Source organism: Lepidochelys kempii, chromosome 4 (genome assembly GCF_965140285.1).
Source record: "Lepidochelys kempii isolate rLepKem1 chromosome 4, rLepKem1.hap1, whole genome shotgun sequence".
Lineage (NCBI taxonomy): Eukaryota > Metazoa > Chordata > Testudines > Cheloniidae > Lepidochelys > Lepidochelys kempii.
The window spans coordinates 78047724-78072306 of NC_136383.1; the positions used below are offsets into that span (position 1 = coordinate 78047724).

At 40.1% G+C, this 24583-nt stretch overlaps 2 protein-coding genes across 24 annotated transcripts in view; one reads left to right on the forward strand and one right to left on the reverse strand.

Annotated features, from left to right (window-relative positions):
* Positions 1–24583, forward strand: part of TENM3 (teneurin transmembrane protein 3) — a 2191633-nt gene that overhangs the window by 2088200 nt on the left and 78850 nt on the right. For 10 of the 23 annotated variants that reach the window (XM_073341694.1, XM_073341703.1, XM_073341702.1 and 7 more), the window contains 3 exons: positions 18972–18998; positions 20603–20623; positions 21535–21681. In XM_073341694.1, coding sequence (XP_073197795.1) covers positions 18972–18998; positions 20603–20623; positions 21535–21681 — 195 coding nt within the window. The remainder of the gene's footprint in view (positions 1–18971; positions 18999–20602; positions 20624–21534; positions 21682–24583) is intronic. The other 13 variants (XM_073341708.1, XM_073341709.1, XM_073341710.1 and 10 more) reach the window with 3 other exon arrangements.
* DCTD (dCMP deaminase) overlaps positions 19718–24583 on the reverse strand; it is a 178725-nt gene continuing 173859 nt past the window's right edge. The window contains exon 7 of the mRNA XM_073341733.2: positions 19718–19835. Within this exon, the coding sequence (XP_073197834.1) occupies positions 19742–19835 (94 nt within the window). The 3' untranslated portion in view covers positions 19718–19741. The remainder of the gene's footprint in view (positions 19836–24583) is intronic.

Sequence of the window (24583 nt, forward strand, 5' to 3'; positions counted from 1 at the left end):
CAACGCAGGCCACAGAATCTCACCCACCAACTCCTGTAACAATCCTCTAACCTATGTCTGAGCTATTGAAGTCCTCAAATCATGGTTTAAAGACTTTGAGGTGCAGAGAATCCTCCAGCAAGTGACCCGTGCCCCATGCTGCAGAGGAAGGTGAAAAACCCATAGGGCCTCTGCCAATCTGCCCTGGAGGAAAGTTTCTTCCCGACCCCAAATATGGCGATCAGCTAAAACCTGAGTGTGTGGGCAAGACTTACCAGCCAGACACCCAGGAAAGAATTCTCTGTAGTAACTCAGATCCCACCCCATCTAACATCTCCCCTCAGCCTTCGTTTGGTTAGGCTAAACAAGCCAAGCTCCTTGAGTCTCCTTTCATTCCTCAGATCATCCTAGTAGCCCTTCTCTGTACCTGTTCTAGTTTGAATTCATCTTTCTTAAACATGGGAGACCAGAACTGCACACAATATTCCAGGTGAGGTCTCACCAGTGCCTTGTATAATGGTACTAACACCCCCTTATCTCTACTGGAAATACCTCGCCTGATGCATCCCAAGACCGCATTAGCTTTTTTCACGGCCATATCACATTAGCGGCTCATAGTCATCCTGTGATGAACCAATACTCAGGAGATCCTTCTCCTCCTCTGTTACTTCCAAGTGATGTGTCCCCAGTTTATAACAAAAATTCTTGTTATTAATCCCTAAATGTATGACCTTGCACTTTTCACTATTAAATTTCATCCTATTACTATTACTCCAGTTTACAAGGTCATCCAGATCTTCCTGTTTGATATCCCAGTCTTTTCTGTATTGGCAATACCTCCCAGCTTTGTGTCATCCGCAAACTTTATTAGCACATTCCCGTTTTTTGTGCCAAAAAGATTGGTCCCAAAACCGATCCCTGAGGAACTCCACTAGTAACCTCCTTCCAGCCTGACAGTTCACCTTTCAGTGTGACCTGTTGTAGTCTCCCTTTTAACCATTTCCTTATCCACCTTTCAATTTTCATATTGATCCCCATCTTTTCCAATTTAGCTAATAATTCCCCATGTGGAACAGTATCAAATGCCTTACTGAAATCGAGGTAAATTAGATCCACTGCATTTCCTTTGTCTAAAAAATCTGTTACTCTCTCAAAGAAGGAGATCAGGTTGGTTTGACACGATCTACCTTTTGTAAAACCATGTTGTATTTTGTCCCATTTTACCATTGACCTCAATGTCCTTAACTACTTTCTCCTTCAAAATTTTTTCCAAGACCTTGCATACTACAGATGTCAAACTCACAGGCCTGTAGGTACCCGGCTCACTTTTTTTTCCTTTCTTAAAAATAGGAACTATGTTAGCAATTCTCCAGTCATACAGTACAACCCCTTTGTTTACCGATTCATTAAAAATTTTTGCTAATGGGCTTGCAATTTCATATGCCAGTTCCTTTAATATTATTGGATGAAGATTATCTGGGCCCCCAGATTTAGTCCCATTAAGCTGTTCAAGTTTTACTTCTACCTCTGATGTGATAATATCTACCTCCATATCCTCCTTCCCATTTGTCGTCCTGCCATTATCCGTAAGCTTCTCATTAGCCTCATTAAAGACTGAGGCAAAGTATTTGTTTAGATATTGGGCCATGCCTAGATTATCCTTAACCACCACTCCATCCTCAGTGTTTAGCGGTCCCACTTCTTCTTTCTTTGTTTTCTTCTTATTTATATGGCTGTAGAACCTTTTACTATTGGTTTTAATTCCCTTTGCAAGGTCCAACTCTACATGGCTTTTGGCCTTTCTCACTTTATCCCTACATGTTCTGACCTCAATAAGATAGCTTTCCTTGCTAATCCCTTCCATCTTCCACTCCTTGTAGGCTTTCTGCTTTTTCTTAATCACCTCTCTAAGATGCTTGCTCATCCAGCTTGGTCTACAACTGCCTATGAATTTTTTCCCCTTTCTTGGGATGCAGGCTTCTGATACTTTCTGCAACCTTGACCTGAAGTAATTCCAGGCCTCCTCTGCCTTTAGATCCACAAGTTGTTCAGTCCAATCCACTTCCCTAACTAATTTCCTTAATTTTTTAAAGTTAGCTCTTTTGAAATCAAAAACCCTAGTCACAGATCTATTTTTGTTTATCCTTCCATTTAGTTTGAACTGAATTAGCTCATGATCACTCAAACCAAGGTTGTCCCCTGCAACCATTTCTTCTATGAGATCCTCACTACTCCCAAATCTAAAATGGCATCCCCTCTTTTTGGTTCAGCAACTACTTGCTGAAGGAATCCATCAGCTATTGCATCCAGGAAAATCTGAGCCCTATTATTATTACTAGCACTTGTCCTCAGTGTATAACAGGGAAGTTAAAGTCTCCCATGATCACACAATTCCCATTAGTATTTACTTCATTAAAAACATTGAAGAGGTCTCTATCAATATCCAAATTAGGTCCCGGTGGTCTATAGCGCACCCCACGCACTATCCTGGGGAGGCTCTAGTAGCTTTCTTCCCCAATGTGATTTTTGCCCAGACAGACTCTGTCTTATCCATTCCATCAGTTCTTATTTCTTTGCAGTCTACCTCATCGTTGATATACAATGCTACTCCACCACCTTTTGCATTTATTTCTGTCTTTCCTAAACGGCACATACCCTTCGATACCTGTAGCCCAGTCATGACGACTATTCCACCATGTTTCTGTTATCCCTATAATATCTGGTTTCACTTCCTGCACCAGTAGCTCTAGTTCCTCCATTTTGTTACCTAGGATCCTCGCATTGGTGTACAAACATCTTAATTTTTGCTGTTTGGCCTGGCTTACGTTCTTTACCCGATTAGGCCCGGTCATTCTACTGCCAGTATCACCTATTAGACTGATATGTACACTACCCTTCCTCCTGATGTCCATTCTCCTACCCACGGCTGTATCCTTTCTTACTTTGTTTTCTCCCCTCTCAATGTTAAAATCCGGCGTGGAGATTACCTGGACATCTCCCAACCATCTCCCCCAGATTCCTAGTTTAAAGCTCTCTTGATCAGTTATGCCACCCTCCATCCTAGAAGTCTATTTCCCTCCTTACTCAGGTGAAGTCCATCCCGAGAGAACAGTCCTCTGTCTATGAATGCTTCCCAGTGACCATACATCCCAAAGCCCTCATTATAGCAGGGTGGAACAGGAAACTCTGCAGAATGCTGTACATCTGAGCCTCTGTGTGGGTGCCCTTCTTGAAACATGGGTGACCCCAAACTTGTATAGATCATAAAACATCCGTGAATTTTGATAGCACAAACACACTCACAAGACAGAACGATTAATTGGATACTTCTGCCACCTTCAGAAGTTTTTCTTTCATAGGGGACAATCTAGACTTTGGTTTTCTTTTCCTTGCTTTCTTTTTTCCAAGGGAGCAGGGAAGCTTTTTGTTTTATATATGAATGTACGGTTATGGTTAGAAAAGTGACTATGTAAAAATAGCATTTTCTTGATTTAAAAGATCTGTTCCTTGTATATATCCAGAATCTCATCAGCTGACAACAGAAAGATTGTAGCACTTTTCATTCCTGAAAGCACTGCAGAGCAACAGCTATGGAAAGGGAGCTGGATCCTATTGTGGAGCATACATTATCAACAGTATTCTTAATAAGTTCCAGCTACACACATTCATGATGCCTAGGGGAGTAAGAACACATTCTGACTTTCTGATCCCAGATGGAGTTTTCAGGGGTAGCAGACAGAAAAACCTTATTTTTACTTGAAACTGAACAATTTTTTAATTGAGTCATTGAAATACAGTAAACCCTATGATGCCGTTTTTTCCAGAGGATCACTTTTCAGACTATAACTGCCCTTTAAATTGATCATATCTTTTCATCTCTCCTGAATTTCTTCTTTTGTCCTTGATGTAGGAGAAAATTTTCAATTATTCTGCTTACATCATTAGCATACCCAATAAACATTTCCCACAAATGGATTTACCATAAAAAGCAGCAGATCTTTCTGCTGAAGAGCTTCCAAACAATTTTTTTCTTCCCAGAATTTGAAAATTTTAGAGTATATGTATTCTCTCTCTCTTTTATATATATATATATATATATATATATATATATATATATATATGGGCTGTCTATTAATCGCAGTTAACTTAACTCATGCGATTAACTCAAAAAATTAACTGTGATTAAAAAATGAATCTCGATTAATTGCACTGTTAAAAAATAGAATGCCAATTGAAATTTATTAAATATTTCTGGATGTTTTTCTACATTTTCAAATGTATTGATTTCTGTTACAACACAGAATAAAAAGTGTCCAGAGCTCACTTTATATTATTTTTATTACAAATATTTGCTCTGTAAAAATGATAAATAAAAGAAATGTTATTTTTCAATTCACCTCATACAAGTACTGTAGTGCAAACTCCTTATCATGACAGTTGAACTTACAAATGTAGAATTATGTACAAAAAAAACTGCATTCAAAAATAAAACAATGTAAAACTTTAGAGCTTACAAGTCCACCCAATCCTACTTCAGCCAATCGCTCACACAAACATGTTTGGTTACATTTGAAGGAGATAATGCTGGCTACTTCTTGTTTACAATGTCACCTGAAAGTGAGAACAGGCGTTCTCATGGCACTTTTGGAATTGGCTTCGCAAGATATTTACGTGCCAGATACACTAAAGATTCATATGTCCCTTCATGCTTCTACCACCATTCCAGAGGACATGTATCCATCCTGATGACAGGTTCTGGTCGACAACGATCCAAAGCAAAGAGGATTGACGCATGTTCATTTTCATCATCTGAGTCTGATGCCACCAGCAGAAGATGGATTTTCTCTTTTGGTGGTTTGGGTTCTATAGTTTCCACATCAGAGTGTTGCTCTTTTAAGACTTCTGAAAGCATGCTTCACACCTCATCCCTCTCTGATTTTGGAAGGCACTTCAGATTCTTAACACTTGGGTCAAGTGTTGTAGTTGTTTTTAGAAATCTCACATTGATACCTTCTTTGCATTTTGTCAAATCTGCAGTGAAAGTGTTCTTAAAATGAGCATATGCTGGGTCATCATCCGAGACTGCTATAACATAAAATATATGCAGAATGCGGGAAAACACAGAGCAGGAGACATACAATTCTCCCCCAAGGAGTTCAGTCACAAATTTAGTTAACGCACTGTTTTTTTAACGAGCATCATCAGCATGGAAGTATGTCCTCCAGAATGGTGATTGAAGCATAAAGGGGCATACGAATGTTTAGCATATCTAGCACTTAAATACCTTGCAACGCCAGCTACAATAGTGCCATGCGAATGCCTGTTCTCACTTTCAGGTGACATTGTAAATAAGAAGCAGGCAGCAGTATCTCCTGTAAACATAAACAAACTTGTTTGTCTTTTAGCAATTGGCTGAACAAGAAGTAGGACTGAACAGACTTGTACGCGCTAAAATTTTACATTGTTTTGTTTTTGAATGCAGTTATATAACAAAAAAACTACGTTTGTAAGTTTAACTGCTATGATAGAGATTGCACTACAGTACTTGTATTAGGTGAATTGAAATATACTATTTCTTTTGTTTTTTACAGTGCAAATATTTGTAATAAAAAATAAATATAAAATGAGCACTGTACACTTTGTATTCTGTGTTGTAATTGAAATCAGTATATTTGAAAATGTAGAAAACATCAAAAAAATTTAAATAAATGGTATTCTATTATTGTTTAACAGTGCAATTGTGTGATTAATTGTGATTAATTTTTTATCGCTTGAAAGCCCTAATATATACACATACACATACTTTTAATATATGTTTAAAGTATTTTAATGTTCCTAGTTCATATATACTAAGAATTCTTCTTCATACATGCTAAGAAAAGCATCTTTTGAAATTTCAGATTTATGAATGAAAGAAAATATACTTTCTTCTCTTAAAATGATGTGATTGAATGTCATATTAATATTTGACATAAAAATGAAAAACCTCAGCGTCTTTTTGATTTAATGGGATTGGTCCAATGACATGAAGAAACCTGCAAAATGTGTATTTTCACTTGAAAATAAGATTATTTTTGAGTAAAAATATGTCCATTGTCATTCTAAAGCACTCTTATTTTCAAGTAAGAACCTCCACAATGTCAAATTGTATTACAAAGATTATCAAAAGATTGTAGGTGAAATCCTGGCTACATTGAAGTCAGTTTTTCCATTGACTTCAGTAGAACCAGGATTTCAGCCATGATATTTAAAGTGAACATTTTAATTAATATTTTAAGTAAAGCTCAGTTTTTTAATCACAAAATGGCCCACAAAAAATTCTCAATGTTTCCTGTAACTTCATACAACTATATTTCTGATTTTCCTTGTGGAAGCAGAAGTATTCATGTTAATAGTTACCAGGTCGTGCCTCAAACCTGTATAATATTTGTGAGCGCAGGTATCAGCATTAAAGGTTTTACATTTGCAGACATCTTTAAGACATGACAGCCAGCCCGGGCTACACAATTGAAGTAGCTAAAAAAAGTAAACCACGCCATCTTTTGGAGAGCCAACATCTGAAATACAAATTAGTTTAAGTACTCTAAATTCTTAAGTCGGTGGTTTTCGTTAAAATGTAGACCACATGTATAGTTGAAGATAGGATAGCAGAATCTCATAGATCTGAAGAATGTTTCAGCTTCCTTAAAAGCTTACTTAAGTTAAAGAGACTAGTAAATAACTTATTGTAGGTTACTAGTTAAATCAGTCATGTAGGGCCAGACATAGGCCAGAAGCACTTTTAGTCGGGAACAAAGATGAAAACAACAACATCTCTTTCCTATATACTTTCAGGCCCAAATTCTGCCTTCATGTTCTTGTGTTTAACCCTATTAGAAGGCAGTGAGATTTGTATACATATATCTGAGGTCATAATATACCTCATAAGTGACCTAAAAAGGAAAAAAAGTTGGGTTTGTTCCTTTGTCAGGTTTCAGAGTAACAGCCGTGTTAGTCTGTATTCGCAAAAATAAAAGAAGTATTTGTGGCACCTTAGAGATTAACCAATTTATTTGAGCATAAGCTTTCGTGAGCTACAGCTCACTTCATCAGATGCATCCTGTGGAAAATACAGAAGATGTTCTTATACAAACAAATCATGAAAAAATGGTTGTTTACCACTACAAAAGGTTTTCTCTCCCCCCACCCCACTCTCCTGCTGGTAATAGCTTATCTAAAGTGATCACTCTCCTTACAATGTGTATAATAATCAAGTTGGGCCATTTCCAACACTCCTAATTCCTATTTAAATCTTTAAAAACAACCAAAAATTCTTACTCTAAACTCCACATGGAGTGTCAGTAATGAATACTAGTTAAGTTATTCTAAGACAGAGAATAGAGATAATTTTCCATTTATTCAGCTGCTCGTTGCAGAAATATGTAGTGGACATTTACAGATCATGCAAGAGTAAGTGAAAAATCCCATTGATGGAACCATGGAAGATTTACCTGGAAAGGGCATTCCATCTACATCTTCCCAGATATGAGCTGTGACAGCAACAAGGGAATTCAGATAGGTTAAAAGTAGCCTGACAGGGAAAGGTGTACAAACTGCCATTTTATTCCCAGCAACGCTCAGAATTTATTATAATTCTAAAACCAAGTTCTTCCAAACTCTGGAAAAGGAAGAATGTAACTTATTTACACTGTCTGATGAAACTTGATAATAACAAAAAGACAATACATAGAATACATTTATAGTCACTTGGATTGGTGGCTGCTGTGCCTTATTTATTTTAAATTTCTACGTGTCGGTTTCATATTTCTCCCAGTCCACATTCAGTCTGTGGGAAAAGAAAGAGCATTGTAATGTAAACATCTTTGTTCTGGAAAAGTATTTTGCACAATAAGGGCTAATTTAGATTCCTTTTTGCTTTGAGTATAATGTCTTCTCTGAAGTTAGTTTTTTATATGTTATGTGTTGAATTGTTGCTTTAAAAAATAAGGAACAAATCAAATTTTTAGCATTGTTTGATGAAAATTCCACTCCACACAGTCAGAGGCCTTCTCAGTACACAGACTTAAGAGGCTCTTTTTTGCTGGTGATTCGTTTGTTCCTCAGTTATATTATTTGACTGCCATGATAAAGTGTCTGTGATCTGAATGTACAACTTTAGGCACTGATTCCACATTAGCATTCGTTAATACTTACTCAAACCTTAAACCTCTTGTTTTCTTTAAAATGTTATAATCTTGGTTAGACAAGGAGAAAAGTCTATAAAATTGACATCTCGTTAAATCCTAAGGACAGATTGTAGCTGAATTGAATTGTATCAGCTATAAATGTGCACTAAAAGTCATTGTACCCAGTTAACTAAATGAATAACTTATGTGATAACATGTTGTGTGCACATACATGGACATATATATATATATTTATTTATTAATTTTTGAAAAAAATTTGCACATGCTCAGTAGAGACTTGCTGGAGCCTCACAGCTTAATTCCCTGAAGATTCTGTCCACACTGAGCATGCTCCAGCCTGGGGCTGAGCAGAACTTTTCCCTACTGTTGCAGAGAGGACAAAAGCCAAACCTGGGGAAGAGATGAGAAAAGTAGATTGGGACAAGAAACCTGGGGTGGGTAAGATTGGGCCTAAAGGCTGGTGGAGAAGTGGGAGACTGGGACTAGGAGGAGACAGATCAGATTGGGACTGAGAGTGAAACAAGAGAGCAGGAAGACTGGAAGCCAGTGAATGGGAGGAGAGACTGGGACTAGCTTATTGAGGAGACTGGGAAAAGGAGCTCTTTTTTTGTTTTTGTTTTTTAGGGGGACATTGAAATTGGATGAAGAGCCCAGGGAAGCAGATTGGGACTAGAAGCCAGTGGGGAGGGGAAAGGTGAACATGGGGGTTATTGGATGCCAGGGGGAAGAGATATATCAGATGAGAAGCCAGGAGGGAGAACTGGAGCTTGATGAGATGGGGACTATGACTTGCTGGGCAAGGAGACTGGGATTCAGATGAGATGCCTGAAGAGTGAAGACTGGTCCTGGTTAAGTGAGGAGAATGGGACTGGGATAAAAAGACTTGGGTGAGGAAGATATATGGGTTGGACAGGTTGGAGGGGAAGGGGCAGAAAGAGGCACATTTGGGGAAACCAGAGAAGAATATATGCCCGCTAGAGAACACTTCTCTTCAAAACCTGGAATTGAACCCAAGATTTTGGAGTCTCACCATGTGCTGTCAGCACATATTCTGTGAAATTCTCTGGCAAAGTGTCTTATCTCCCTCTAATGCTGGTCCACATAGAGGCTGATAACCTACTGCTGCTTTCAGTAACTGTTACCTCAAATGGCAGAGATCTGTATGATGGATTGAAAGATTCCAACCCTGCTAATGACCTACATGAATGTCTTTATGAGTGTGAAGGATGTGATGGAATTTTTGATTTTTCAGTTTTCTTTTTTTTAAATCTAGGAAAGTACACAAAAAAACTACTCTAAAAGAACATTATTACGGTTGCAAAGTCAAGCATTCCAAAGTTAGGAAATGCGAAAATTAACATTCCTTGTGTAACCTTAATTTGGTCCTCTTGTGCATATCATTGTCATAGAGTCTTTAATTACATGATAACATGTTATTTTTTTCCAGAGGACCACTGCTTCCTTCAGTGCATGGGATGGACCTGCTCTGGAGATGAATCATGGTTGTATAGTGAAGGAAGCTGTTCTCCTGAGGATTCTTCCTATTGCAGAATTTGGAAGGTGTTTGGTGAATGAGGCAGGGGATTATCGATAAAGAAAAAAATAGTCTTGTGGTTAAAGCAGTTAAACACTGCCCTGGGGAATTGGATTCCATCCCTGTCTCTGCCACTGAGTTCTATGTGATGCTAAGCAAATCACTTAAACCAGCCTATTTGCAATGATTATTAAAGTGTGACTGTCATTTTGTGGAGCCCTGACTTGAGACCTTGAGGTTTGATCTGCAAAAGTGCAGTGCACTTACAGCTGCAACTGAAGTCAATTGGAGCTGTGTCTTATATGTTCAAACTGCTATATAATACTGTGTAGTCTGAAAAATCAGATCCTAGGCATCTCCAATTGGGCCCCCAAAATTAATTGACACTTTTGACCTTCTTCATCTCTCTGTCTCTCCATTTCCCATTTGTAAATTGGGGATAATTCTCCTTTTCACAGAGATGATGTGAAAATAAATTATTGCACTCAGAGATGATCGTGATAAGTAAGGCTGTGATTTTGTTACAGAAGTCACGGATTCCGTGACTTCTTCAGCAGCCAGTGCAGCTGACTCCAGGGCCACCCGAGCAGCTGGTGCAGCCCCAGGACCAGCTGCACCAGCCGCTGCTGGGGCAGTCTTGGACCACCACGATCTCCTCTTCCCCAGCAGCAGTTTTGGGTGTTCAGGGCTGGGATGCAGAAGTGGGTGAGGGCTCTGGGCAGCGCTTTCCTCGGGGGGACTCCCCGGAAGAGGCAAAATCCCTTGGCTCCTAGGGGGAGGCAGGCACCGCCTCCACAGTTCCATTGGCCACAGTTCCCAGCCAATGGGAGCTACATAGCTGGTGCTCGGGGTGGAGGCAGGGTGCAGAGCTGCCTGGCCATGCCTCCACCTAGGAGCTGAGGGAGGGAAATGTTGCTGCATGGAGCAAGGTAGGGAGCCTACCAGCCCCGCCAACTGCCCCAGGATGTGTGCCACTACCCCTCCCAGCACCCACAGTGCCCCCTGACCCCCCCCCCCGCAAGCTTTAGTCAGGGGTATATAGTACAAGTCATGGACAGGTCACGGGCCGTGAATTTTTGTTTACAGCCCGTGAACTGTCCATAACTTTTACTAAAAATACTCGTGACTAAAACGTAGCTTTAGTGATAAGCACCATAGAAAACCCCTGAGGAAATGAATAATTTTGTCTTCAGAGCGGGGAGTAAATAAGTCATGGGCCACACATTGAATGAGGAGAACAAAATATTGAGTAGTTCCTCACTAAGTGAGCACTATCCATCCTGTGCACTGAATGAGGCAGGGGTTCCAAGGAAAAAATAGTATATAATCATTTATTAAAGGCTAATTCATAATGCCTATGTACAAGGATGCGAAACTAAAGTTGCACAGGCAACCTTAATTCTGGCATTTCCTAACTTTTGAGTGTTTGACCTTGCATCTTAATAATATTCTTTTAGCATAGTTTTGAGTGTACACATGTATGCAACGTAAAACAAATTTATATACAGGCATAGTTGTACTTTTAAGGATAAAATATTAAGAATTTTATAACACTTTAAAAAAGTGAAAAGGCGTTTATCAGCAAACTCTTATAGGGGAGATTATGCTACCAATAAAATGTCCTCCTGATGCTATTGTACTATTGATGTCCTAAATCACCCACAGTGAGATTTTGTACTATGGAATTAAGATGGTGTTAGCTTGATTTATTTATCTGCTTAAATGCTATTGACTCTTGGGATATATATGTTTAGTGTAAAACTGTTTTGTTCAGTGTGTAGCATTTGCTCTCTTCCTGTTAATCATAGAATCATAGAATATCCGGGTTGGAAGGGACCCCAGAAGGTCATCTAGTCCAACCCCCTGCTCGAAGCAGGACCAATTTCCAGTTAAATCATCCCAGCCAGGGCTTTGTCAAGCCTGACCTTAAAAACCTCTAAGGAAGGAGATTCTACCACCTCCCTAGGTAACGCATTCCAGTGTTTCACCACCCTCATAGTGAAAAAGTTTTTCCTAATATCCAATCTAAACCTCCCCCACTGCAACTTGAGACCATTACTCCTCGTTCTGTCATCTGCTACCATTGAGAACAGTCTAGAGCCATCCTCTTTGGAACCCCCTTTCAGGTAGTTGAAAGCAGCTATCAAATCCCCCCTCATTCTTCTCTTCTGCAGACTAAACAATCCCAGCTCCCTCAGCCTCTCCTCATAAGTCATGTGTTCTAGACCCCTAATCATTTTTGTTGCCCTTCGCTGGACTCTCTCCAATTTATCCACATCCTTCTTGTAGTGTGGGGCCCAAAACTGGACACAGTACTCCAGATGAGGCCTCACCAATGTCGAATAGAGGGGAACGATCACGTCCCTCGATCTGCTCGCTATGCCCCTACTTATACATCCCAAAATGCCATTGGGCTTCTTGGCAACAAGGGCACACTGCTGACTCATATCCAGCTTTTCATCCACTGTCACCCCTAGGTCCTTTTCCGCAGAACTGCTGCCTAGCCATTCGGTCCCTAGTCTGTAGCGGTGCATTGGATTCTTCTGTCCTAAAAAGGATCTATACCTGAGTGCACAGGGGTTCTTCTTCGAGGTGTTTCCCTGTGGGTGCTCCACTTTAGGGTGAATCTGCATCCCTTCACCTGCAATCAGAGAATTTCAGTAGCAGTGCCTGTTTGGGTCGCACATGAGCTGTCCCTGTCTCGCGCCACTTCTGCCGATTACATAGCACTATGCAACCAATGCCCCTCCTCAGTCCATTCTCTATCACCCTGGGCTTGAAATGGAGCAATTGGCAGTGCCTCCGAGTTTACCGTTAGATTAAGAATTAGTCTAGATTAGTGGTTTTAGAACCCAGTTTATTTAGTAAAAAATTTTTAGTTATCCTTTCTCTTCCCCATTTTTCCTCAAAAAAAAAAAAAAACCCAAACCTTTTTTCTTAGATAATTTAAATATCATTATACCCATTAAATGGTCATATATTATATCCTTTAGCATAGCGTAGATACCCTTCTTCATGGGAGAAACCCTATTTTAAGGGTCATGCCCAGCTCCCAAGTTTTAAGCACTGCCTCACTTACTGGTCATCAATCCTGATGTCTGTCAGACACTCGCAGTGTGTCCGCCATCTCAGCAAGACACACATACCACAAAAGTGCTCCCATTGCCATAATCTGAATTATAATCTGAGCCACGAAAGCAAGGGATCTTCAGTTAAAACTCCTCCTCATAGAGAAGTCTCTGCATCCATCATCTGATCCGGGATCACAGACCTCTCCTGGGCAATAGTCTCCACCAGCAGCATCTGACATGCATTCTCCACCACCCTCACAGAGAAAAGAGCATTCCTCCAAAACTGTGGCCAAGAAGTGGGTTACAACCTCCCCTTCCTAGGAATCTACCAAAAAGAGGCAATCCCTGGCCCATCAGACACTATCAGTACCAACTGCACTGAGGCCAACTACGTCTGAGACATCAGGACCTTCCAGTATTGCAGGTATCATGCAAGCCAACAACCCTAAGCGGGCAGGCTCGGACAGAAACAACAAAGGGAAACTTACCATCCCTTCCTTGGTACAGTCAGAGCTACTCAACATGCAGCACCGAGTAGCTCAGGAGCACTGCAGTATATGGCACCATCTTCTGCTTCCATAGCACATAGCTCACACTCCTCGGCACCGACAACCATGGTAATTGTATCGGTACTGCTAACAGCACCCTTCTCAATACCGATGCTCTCGGCATCACAGCAATTTCTCTGGCACAAAGATGCTCAGTACCATATCAGCTTACACCACCGTCCACGTCAGCTCCTTCTTCCTCCAGTGAGGATGAGGAGGATGAGGAAAGGGAAATCTACACTTCACACCACTCCTCGTCCATCCAGACAACTATCAGACCAGGTCCTCCAGAACAATCTGAACACCATGCCAGACCCAAAGCTCATGGGTGGTAGAGATATTCCTGGATTCCTCCTCCAATGCCATTCCCACCACAGTGGCCCTACTGGGACCCATGGGTGGCATACCATCAGCACTACTCTAAGCCTCCTAGTACACACAAAGAGAGGTCAAGGCATTCCCCATCACCCTCAATGCTGAACTCTCTGAATCCCTGGAAGAGCCACCTGAGGGACTGGAAGAGGTCACCCCAGCTGCCAATTTTTACTTCCCCTCTCCGGATGAAGCTTTCATGCCCCCACCACACACAGGTGATAACTTTAAACAGTTCCAAGAGCTGTTTAAGAGGATTGTGGACTCTCTAAAGATACCACTGAAAGAAGTTGCAGAGTCACAACATAAGCTGTTGGACATCCTCCAGACCAGGGGTGGGCAAACGTTTTGGCCTGAGGGCCATATCTGGGTGGGGACATTGCATGCAGGGGCAGGACAGGGGTGCAGGGAGGGGTGCGGAGTTCAGGAAGGGGCTCAGGGCAAGGGGTTGGGGCAGAGGAGGGAGCAGGGTGTGTGAAGGGGGCTCAGGAAAGGGGGTTGGGGTGTGGCAGGGATGCAGGGAGGGGTGTGGAGTGCCGGAGGGGGCTCAGGGCAGAGGGTTGGGGTGCAGGAGGGGTTCGGGGGGCGGCAGGAGACTCAGGGCAAGGAGTTGGGGTGCAGGAAGGGTGCGGGATGTGGCAGGGGGCTCAGGGCAAGGAGTTGGAGTGCGGGGTGCAGGAGGGGTTCAGGCTCTGGCCCGGTGCCACTTACTTGGCGCTGCTCCAGGGTGGCAGCGGCGCGCACCAGAGCCAGGGCAGGGGGGAGGCAGAGGGCTCTGCTCGCTGCTCTTGCTGCACCTCCAGGTACCTCCCCAAAGCTCCCATTGGCCGCGGTTCCCCGTTCCCCGCCAATGGGAGCTGCAGGATGGGGTGTGGGGCCTGCAGGCGAGGGCAGCACACAGAGCCCTCTGCCCCCCCCCAACGGGCTGCAGGGACGTGGTGCTGGCCGCTTGTGGGAGTGGCGTGGGGCCCGTGGCACCCTGGGGATGGCAATCCCACGGGCTGGATCCAAAGCCCTGAGGGGCCAGATCCAGCCCACAGGCTGTAGTTTGCTCTCCCCTGCTCCAGACACTGACTCCATCCAAGATTGCCCTCCTGATAAATGAGGTGCTCATGGATCGGCCAAGACACTCTGCTTGGACTCACAATCTTATCATCCATCACAGCTGCAAATTGGAAGCCCCTTCCTTCCACTGAGGGGCACTGCTCTACAGTCACCTAAAGTGGAGCACCCCACAGGGACACTCCTCGAAAAAGAGACGGTTACTCATACTGTGCAGTAATTGAGGTTCTTTGAGATGGTTATCCCTGTAGGTGCTCTACTATTCTCCCTCCTCCCCTCTACTTCAGAGTTTCATGCTAGGGACTCTGGAGCAGAGAAGGACCCGAGATGGGGTTCGTCGCACAATTCTATGTAACCGCCAGAAGCGAGGTGAAACGGGCCTAGCACATGTGCGACCCAGCCAGGCACTGCTGCTGAAATTCTCCAATCGCAGATTCACGTAAAGTGAACCTCAGTTACTGCACAAGGTAAGTATGTTTCTCTTTTAAGACTATGGAATTGGTGGAGGTGTGGAGCAATATTTTTAACAGATAGGGACTTCTCCCACTGAATTATGAGGAAGGAGCACAAGCAGAGTGTGCTTGGTAGCCCAGGTAGGCGGAAAAGGAACTGAAGGAACCACTAGGAGGTCCAGTGTTTTCACATAAATTTCAGAAATACTTATTTTAACGTGATACTGTGGCTGAAAAAGTGGTTCTGCATTGAGACAGCTACTCTGGACATTACAGGCAGCAACACAGAGCTGTGGAGCTGAGTCAGAGTAGTGCCTGCTGCTTCTTAAGAGAGAGGCTGATCCAGTACAAAGCTAGGTTTTGAACCCTCAGAGGAATGTAGAAGTAATGTTCCAATGGCTCTCTCCCCTACGCTGCTAGCTCTTGCTCTGAAGTAGAATTCTTCTCTTACCCTCTTTCCTCTCCTTCTGTTTTTCTTCATTCTTTCTGATTTCTTCTTTCTTTTTCTCTTCTTTCTTCTGACAAGACTGGAGAGGACTAAGGAAAAGAGAAAGTCAGAGCTAGAGCATGGAAGCAATGGGAACATCCTCCAAGATGAAGGAAGTATTATAGGGCAAAATTCTGTTCCTAGTTATAGTGAAGTAACTTTCGATTCCAGCAGAGTTGCTCTGGATTTTCACCACTGTAAATGAGTCCATAATTTGGTTTATGGACTGTAAGGATTATATTGTAAAGTGGATGAAGAGGAAACGTGCTGCAGTTAGTTTTGCACACCCCTTTTGGGACGAGTGGGCTCCAAAATGAAGTTAAGTGTTAGTACTATACAGCTATGCTGAACTGTTTGTTAATGATCCATCCATATATCTGCTATTTTTTAGTTTATGAAGTACATTTCATACTTCTTCCACAAACAGGTGTGCTCATTCCACGCCCTCCTCCCCCAGCATTAATCCACGGCATTCGTTAAATCATTTGCCTAAAGCCTGATACGTGTAGCCAAGGCAAATATCCATATTATAGTCTCCATTCTGGAGTCATTCAAGGCATGCTTATGTGGTTTTTATGGAGCCAAACTTATATGAGAGGTTTAATTATTTTTTTCTTCTAGCAAATTTCCCAGAAAAAATTAAATAATCAAACACCTAACTAATTTTCCTAAGAACAGTGTTTATATTCCCTGTCTGAAGAAAAAGCTGTTAATACTGGCAAAGTATTTTGGCACAGTATCATACTAGATAGACTTCCTAACGAGACTGTTTACTAAACAGAATATTTGGCATGTTATATTCTAATCTTTGACTAGAAAGATTATGGTAAGTGAAAATCTCTTGTAAAGTGTATGAATAAATTAATAAGAATATGAATTTGTTATACAGCATTTAAAATTATGTCACTGTTATAATCCTTTGTGACGGGGTAATCAGTAATAAAACAGTGCAGTGAGTACCAATTAAGGAATATCAAATCAATGGGTATGCTGCTCATGCTGATTTAAACAAGAGCTGATTGGAATAAATGGATTTAATATATACTTATTTGCAGACTGTAGCTGTTCTAGCACATCTACAGAAACTAGCTTATGAATAAGCTAAGGATGTTACATACTTATATCTCTAATGGAAGACTAATGGGAAACATTAAATTAAAAAAAGTCTGAGTTGTGATCTGTGGTGAAACATACAGTGGTAAATGTGAATTTTCAGCCAGCATTAACAATTCTTTGCAGGACAATTTATAAGGGAAATGTATCTGCCACTTGTTAAGTAGTACCTGTTTATACTGCACAATCTGTGAGTGCAATATATGCTTGATTTTTATTTTATTTTTTTGTAATAATACTGGAAAATCTTTGGAATTTTACACCTCTGCTTGTATTTTTCCACATTCCATTCAGAGCCATGAAAATTCCCTTTACCCCCTCACGCCATCAAACTTTTTAACATACTTTACACCTAAGCCCTGCATCAGTCTGCCACCCTGCTGGTTGAGGAGGCCTGGACACATCTCCCTCCTGACCCTGTCAACATAACATCCGGATAGGTTTGTTTGTTTGTTTTACTGCCTCTTTTCCCTTTCATCATATGATACTGCAGCTAACCTTTTGGCTCATGGTTATTGACATTAGCCAAACTGCTCATGAGAGTGCTTTATCATACCAGAATACCACAAAGAAACAGGCAAGGGAGACCTTATAAATATATATGTGCCAGTGGCTGACACTAGGTAGATTGTCCCAAATCCCACCAAGGAGCCTCTTGGTAGGCAGAGGAAAGCAGTTAGAGATCCTGTGGTCCCTTTACCCTTGCATTTAATATTTCATTGTATGATCCTCTCCTTAGTTTTGGTGCCATTCAGGCAGGCAATGCTGCATGGTCAGCTCATTTAATAAAAACATGCTTTTCCCAGTTTTTTGGATTTTTTGTTATTTTCCATTCTATAACTGTTTATTATTTTATTATTCTACTTATTAAGCTGTTTGTTAATAACGTGCTATATCTTCATGTGTGTAAATACTTTAAATATATCAGTAGCACAAATGTACTGCATATAATCTTCAAACAAATATTAGTGCTCACAGTTTATATGGACAAGACTTGATTCTTCTCTCATGCATATCAGAAAGTAATCAAAGAGCAACCCCATTAAACTCAGTGGAGTTACACTGGTGTAGATGAGGGGAGAATTGGGCCCACATTGAAATGCAGCTATATCTCTTTTCTTTTTAGTTGTGGTTTATATGAAAAGATATTTACTTTGTAGTTACTGTCATAAATGTCCTGTTATTACTATTTACATCTTGTCCTGTCAACTTTTAACCTTCTCATTAGCAAAAATAAGTTATGCTTTGAGCATCTTACGTTTTCTTCCTCAAAGACTAGGAAGTTGGAATGTTCTCCCCTCCTTCCAACTCCACTTCCAAATTTCCAGATGTCAAGTTAGCAAAAGGTTAAGTGGCATAGAATACAACTAACTTAGTGGCTTCTTCTCTTTCTAGATATCATTACTTATGATTGGATTCTTGCTAATCTTGGATATTCAATGTTATTTATTTTTATACATCTAAAACCTGAGTTTAACATCAGCCTTCTATCTACATGAAATGGATTTGGTAATTTCAACTCCATCACTACTAGATTACTATCCTCCACACAAAATCCCACTTACAGAATTTAGCTCACTGTTTTGCATAATTAGCTGTGTGTGCTCAGATGAATAACTGAGTTGAGCTAAAGAAGAGGCAAATTATTCCTCCTTAAAATGCTCTTAATCGAGATCAGAATTAAGATATCGTATTTGTGCTGGTTGTATTGTCTGAGCAATACATGACCTGAAAACCAAAGACTTGATCTTCCAGCCTGGTCAGTGTTTTAAAGTTCATCAACTAAGTAACTGATCTAAGATGCATTAAAATCATATTTCTTTGCTAGTTTTGATATTTGTTCTACATAAAAGTCAAAATATGACTAAAGCAGTCAGAAGGAAGAAAAAAAAGAAAAACCCAGTCTTTGAAAGGTAGCATCTGTTTATTCTGTAGCCTTGTTTTTAAATGCTGAGTGTTTCATAGAGTCATGACTACATTGCTGAAAAATAATATTTTGCATTTTAGAAGCTATGAAATACATTTCTGTTGTGTGCTGTAAGGTCTCTCTCATGTCAGCTGCACCTGCTCTATTTGCATGTGAATTCTGAACAATTCTTGTCCTATGTGACACTTCTGAAATGTCTGTCTGTTCTTTTTTTTTTTTTTTTCCTTTTTAATTCTCAAGCTCACTATTTGGATAAGATAGTTAAAGGTACTGTATATTCGCTCTTTGTTAACCTGCCTATGACTACATGTTTATTGATATATTTATTTTTATAGTGACCACTGCACTAGATTTGGCAAAAGCAACTTTTTCTCATGTGTATTCCATGAACTATAAATTTGGTTCACATTACTTTTAATACATACCTCAGACTTAAAATACTAAGTCTTTTGTGTCACACATGAACATTTTACTAATTGTTACATAAGTTTTTATATGTACTGTACAAATACATTACTTTTTTCCAAAACCAAAAACTGAAGATAACAGTGCATTTGCTGTTTGTTTTATTAATCCTGCTAGTTGGGCACTTAGTTGTGAAGCATTAAATATTTAAGAAAAGAAGCAAACTGACACTCTTGTCACAGAGTAAGAAATCGTCAATTCTAATGCATATGTTGATTAAATAGAGAGAGCGCAACCTCGTTAATATACAGATTCTGTTGCCTCCCTTTCTCTAAATATTTGAAAAACTATGTGAAATCCTATTTTATGTTTTATATGAGAAGCTGTAAAAAGCCTTACAAGGTTTGCAATGGAATGGATCAGAGATACAAAAGTCACGGGCAGAATAAGGTCCAACATAAAACAGCAAAGGTTCTCATATCTTCAGTTACGGTAAAAGTTAGGTGAAAAACATACTTCTGAAAAGAAAATCCCTATCCCTCTTTCCCCAAATTACCTTTTTTCTATTCCTTTTTTGTGCTTTTTTCATTAGAATATGGCAATATTCATGACAATATCCAGGCTTTCATACAATAAGTCTTGAGTGCACTCAGGTGACTTCTGTAACACTTTGTCAGTAGGGAATTAAATCTCTGTCTTCTATAAACAAAGCAGAATAAATGTATTCAGAAGCAAAATTAGCCTTCTGCATATACAGTTAATAAATACAGTTGGCAACTGCAGCCTGAAAAGAAAAAGGGCAGCAAGACTAATCTCAGCCTGGCATGATGACATGATATCCATAAGTATAACTCCATCATACCTTGTTATGAGAGGCTGTTATGATTCCATTCCTTCTGTACCTACAAATTTTACAAAAGACATAATGCCCCATAGAATTTTTTTATTTTGCGTTACATAGGTGGAGAAGGGAGTCAGTAAATTAATAATTCCATAGAAGACAAATTAATATAATTATCTTGAACAGATTGTTCCAAGAGTGACTAAACATTAACCAAAACCAGGCAGTTTTCTAGTTTACGTATAGGTATATAATGCAAAACCAGTAAAAATAAAAAAATGCTGTGGCAAGTTTTATTTATTTTTATGCTGTGTATAGTTACAAATAACTGTTGTGTCCAAAAAAATCTGATTTGTAGCCACCACTACTACTTAGGATATTTAATACCATTTCTGTACTTGCTTCTGTCAATGTCTTATCACTATCATAGATAAGGAACTAGAATCTACATATTTATAAAGTGTCATCATCCTCATACAGATCATGTTGGCTGCATGCCAGATTTCATCAGTAGGAAGTGACAGATATTGTTTTTATGTAATGTTAGACTGAAAACAATTACAGATTTTGGATATATTAAATTATTTTAATTGTTTCCCAAATTTTCCCTCCTTGGCCATAAAAGCAGACAAGATAGGATATAAAGGTAACAGCACAAAAGCCTTAGGGAGATTGTCACAAAGAATCACTCTCCGCTATCTGTCTTGAAGCACGTCACTACCGTGTTTTTGTTCAGTCTATCAATGTTTTATTGTGGTCCTTATGGTATTTCATTTTGTCCGTCCTAAGTAATCAAATACGCACAGCTATTACATTTAGTTGGAAATCCTGTCAGTCCTGTCCCATCCGTATGCAGCCTGAATCCTAATGTTTGTTAGAATAGATGCTAAGCTGCTTTACTATTTCCTGGGCTTTGCTTATTCTGTGAAAAGGAATGTACTTTTGGCATAAAGTATAGTCATTAAAACTAGCCTATACTTTGTGTGATTATTTAATGTACTGTAATTTCACATGAATATACGGCAACTCTGAGACCAGAGAAAATTAATGTTCTATTTTACTGTGTGCATAGAATCATACTCACTTTCATACTTCAGAATCTGGATGGATTTATTTAAAGTAACGAGGAGCTTAACAAAATCTGTACCAGCAAGTGACCAATATTGTACAAAGCAAATATTAATCTATACATAAGCACAGAAGTGGTATCACTCTACATGACTGTGTTTTGCTCTGTGCGCTCCTCTCTTGCTACTTGTCAAAGAAAATAAAAACTTAATTTTGTCTGGCCTGCAGGTATTTTAGAGGATTGTTGCATATATTTCCTGCCTGCACAGGTAAGTGGTGTCTCAAGTGTCAAGCCAATCAAAGATGCCACTTTGTTAAGAATTAGATTTCCTGAGGTAATGTTGCTGTTCCTCTCCATGTGCAATTACAGTATTTGTGCTGTTATAAAGGCCTGTTCCCAGTAAATGTCCCCTGTTTGTATTTTTTTAGACTGAAAATAATTGCAATATTCAAATCACTCGTGGTTTCCTTCTTTGTCTCTTTTGACAGAGGGCTGCCCCGGTCTGTGCAATAGCAATGGAAGATGTACATTGGACCAAAATGGTTGGCATTGTGTTTGCCAGCCAGGATGGAGAGGAGCAGGATGTGATGTAGCCATGGAAACTCTGTGCACTGATAGCAAGGACAATGAAGGAGGTAAGATATACAGAGTTAAATTTTAACACTGGCAAAAATATATTGAGAAGCAATTTTGCAATCAAGTGAAAAAATACTGCTGTGAGAAGCATACATATATTTTACTAGCTTGATGAGATTCATGTAAAAATAGATGGAACTACAACATTTACTGCCTTCATTTGGGATGCCAGAGTTGGTTACAAAGGTGTATTTAGAAATCCATTAGTGACACATTAGATTCCAGATAACGTTATTTTATGCAAGGACAAACAGTAGGGTCTTAATTCCACAAGCATTAGAAACATATTGTACACAAATACAGAACAGTTCTAAAATCCTTACTAAGACAACATTTTCATTGACTTCATTAGGAATATCACTGAGTGAAAGGACTGTGTAAAGACTTTGCATTTGGGACCATATCTTTGGAAACACAGGATGTGTGCCCAGTATAAGAATATCTCATTTATCCATAACCTGTGAAGGCAGGTAATGAACAGCACACTCCCAGAGCCATTCTTTTACTTGCTATCCTGTGGTCTGTCACTTATCCAACAAACTGAATATTTCTTTTTAGATAACAAGGCCCCAATCCACAATGACATGCGTGCAGGACCACTGGCTTCAGGGATCTGCCTGCGTACATCTCACTGCAGGGTTGGGGCCTAAAAGAGATATAAAAGGTAGATATAACTTATCAACCTGTCTTCAGAATCATATCTACCATGTGAAGGAAATAATATAGTAAAATATTGGATTGAACTTCACATTACTCCTGTTGCTTCTCTCCCCCGGCATCTCAGAACTCTGCAGGGGAGAGCCCTCTACCCCAACCCCTATCCCCACCTCCCCACACACCCTACCACACCATACACCCCCTGCCTCTTTGTGAGCCTGGGGAAATGAAACTGCTGGGAGGAGCAACCCAAAAGCTCAACCAGAAGGAGCAGAGGCAAGCAGCTGCAATAAGGACCTTTGGACACCGATTATGTCATCAGTGCCCAATTTCAGTTTTTGCTCTGGACATTCCTTCCCTGCGTTGACTGGCTGTTTGCTCCAGTTCCCTTCCTCATAGTCTCTTTGCTTCTGTCTAGCATGGTGCGGCCCTGATCTCAGTTATACACATAATAAAGAATAGTAGTAATAACAACATTTATCATTGAGATCATACATGAGGAAAGCATTATTGTCAAAACATCTTTGCTCAGTTTATTTTCTATTTTTCAGATTGTATGTTAAGATAAATGTTTATTTCCAACACTTTTATATTGTTTATTTTGTATTCTGAGTTAACTTTTCATATGTTTCACAGTTTAGGTCCTGAGGTGACCCATTAGGCTCTAGTGACCAGTTGGTTCAGTTGGACAGTGAGCCAAAATTGGACCAAGCTCTCCGCCCTGTGTAGGCTGGCACAGTGCCACTGAAATCAATGTAGACTTCAGTGGAGAATGTAGGTTTAGCGTACATCTACACTGCAAAAAAAAAAAAATACCCATAGCAGCAAGTCTGAGACGCAAGTCAACTGACTCAGATTTTGCTACAGGGCTAAAAATAGTAGTGTGTACGTTCTCACTTGGGGCTGTAGCTCAAGTTCTGAGACCCAGCCCTGTCACCATGTTTCAGAGACTGGGCTCCAGCCCAAGGAGGAACAAGTACATTGCTATTTTTAGTCCTTTAGCATGAGTCTGAGTCAGGTTACACAGGTTTCAGACTCGCTGCTCTGGGTTTCTTTTTGCAGTGTGGTTATACCCTTAGGCTACATCTACAGTTAAAACAGTGCCCCTGTAGCACTTCCGTGTAACCACTCACTACAGCAACAGGAGGTTGTTCTCTCATCATTGTAGTTCGTCCCCCTGCCCAAGAGGTGGTAGTTAGGTACATGGAAGATTTTTCACACCCATGAACGATGTAGCTGGGTCAACTTAACTTTTTAGTGTAGACCTGGCTTAGACTATAGCAACTGACAAGTGCTGCTCAGGGAATCATGTTCAGACAAACAAGGTGAAGGAAGAGGAGAGATGAAAAATTGTGAACATGAAAGAATATGTAGAAAAGAAGGAAAAATAGAAAAATAGATGGACTAGAACAAGAACAACTTGGAGGGAGAAAGTAGGTGATGTTAAGGAAGAAGGGAGAGAAGGTAGAAGTCCAAAGAGAGAAGAAAACAGATTGGGTAAGTGTGAGTGAAAACAGAATGAGGTAAGATATCAGAAACTAAAGGAGAGACTCAGTGGCAAATAGCATACCAGGGAGAGAAAACTAATGGGAAATGAAAAAACAAAATAAAGAGATCAAGGAAAAAAGGAGATATTTTTCAGACACAAGAAAAGAGGAAAGAAGAGAGAATAAGTAGTAGGATCAGAAAAAAAACATGAGCCCAGAAACTGATGAAGCAAAGAGAAAACAGAATGAAAGAAAACACAGAAAAATATTCATACAAAGAAATAAGAAAAATGAATGATAAAGCAAAAGAAAAGGTCTAAGACTTTTAGGATGGTGAAGCGTTTTATTTTATTTCCTATATTTTTTTTATTTTCATGATTAACATTTCACAGCTCCATCTGGAAAGAGGGTTGGCAAAATGTTGTTGCGGTGGGGGTTGAGTCACATTGTGTGATAATATTGGTGTGTTGTTCCATTAGTGGACTGTTTGTGGGGCTGTTTGTTTGTTTAATTTGTTTTTTAATCTATATACCACAGCAAAAGGTTTTTTATTAATTTCAAACCTTGATTGGGCCCAGTGGAAAAGATTCAAAATAATTTAAATAAATAAATAACCCAGCTCAAAGGGTACTGAAAGAGAAACAAGGAAAAGTAAGCACCTGTTTGTTAGAAGTCAGCCTAGAGAGAGGTGTGTTGCTTCTCTGGTCACCAAGAGTTCTAGCAATCAAGCAGCTAATCTCCCAATAAGCCATCCAGA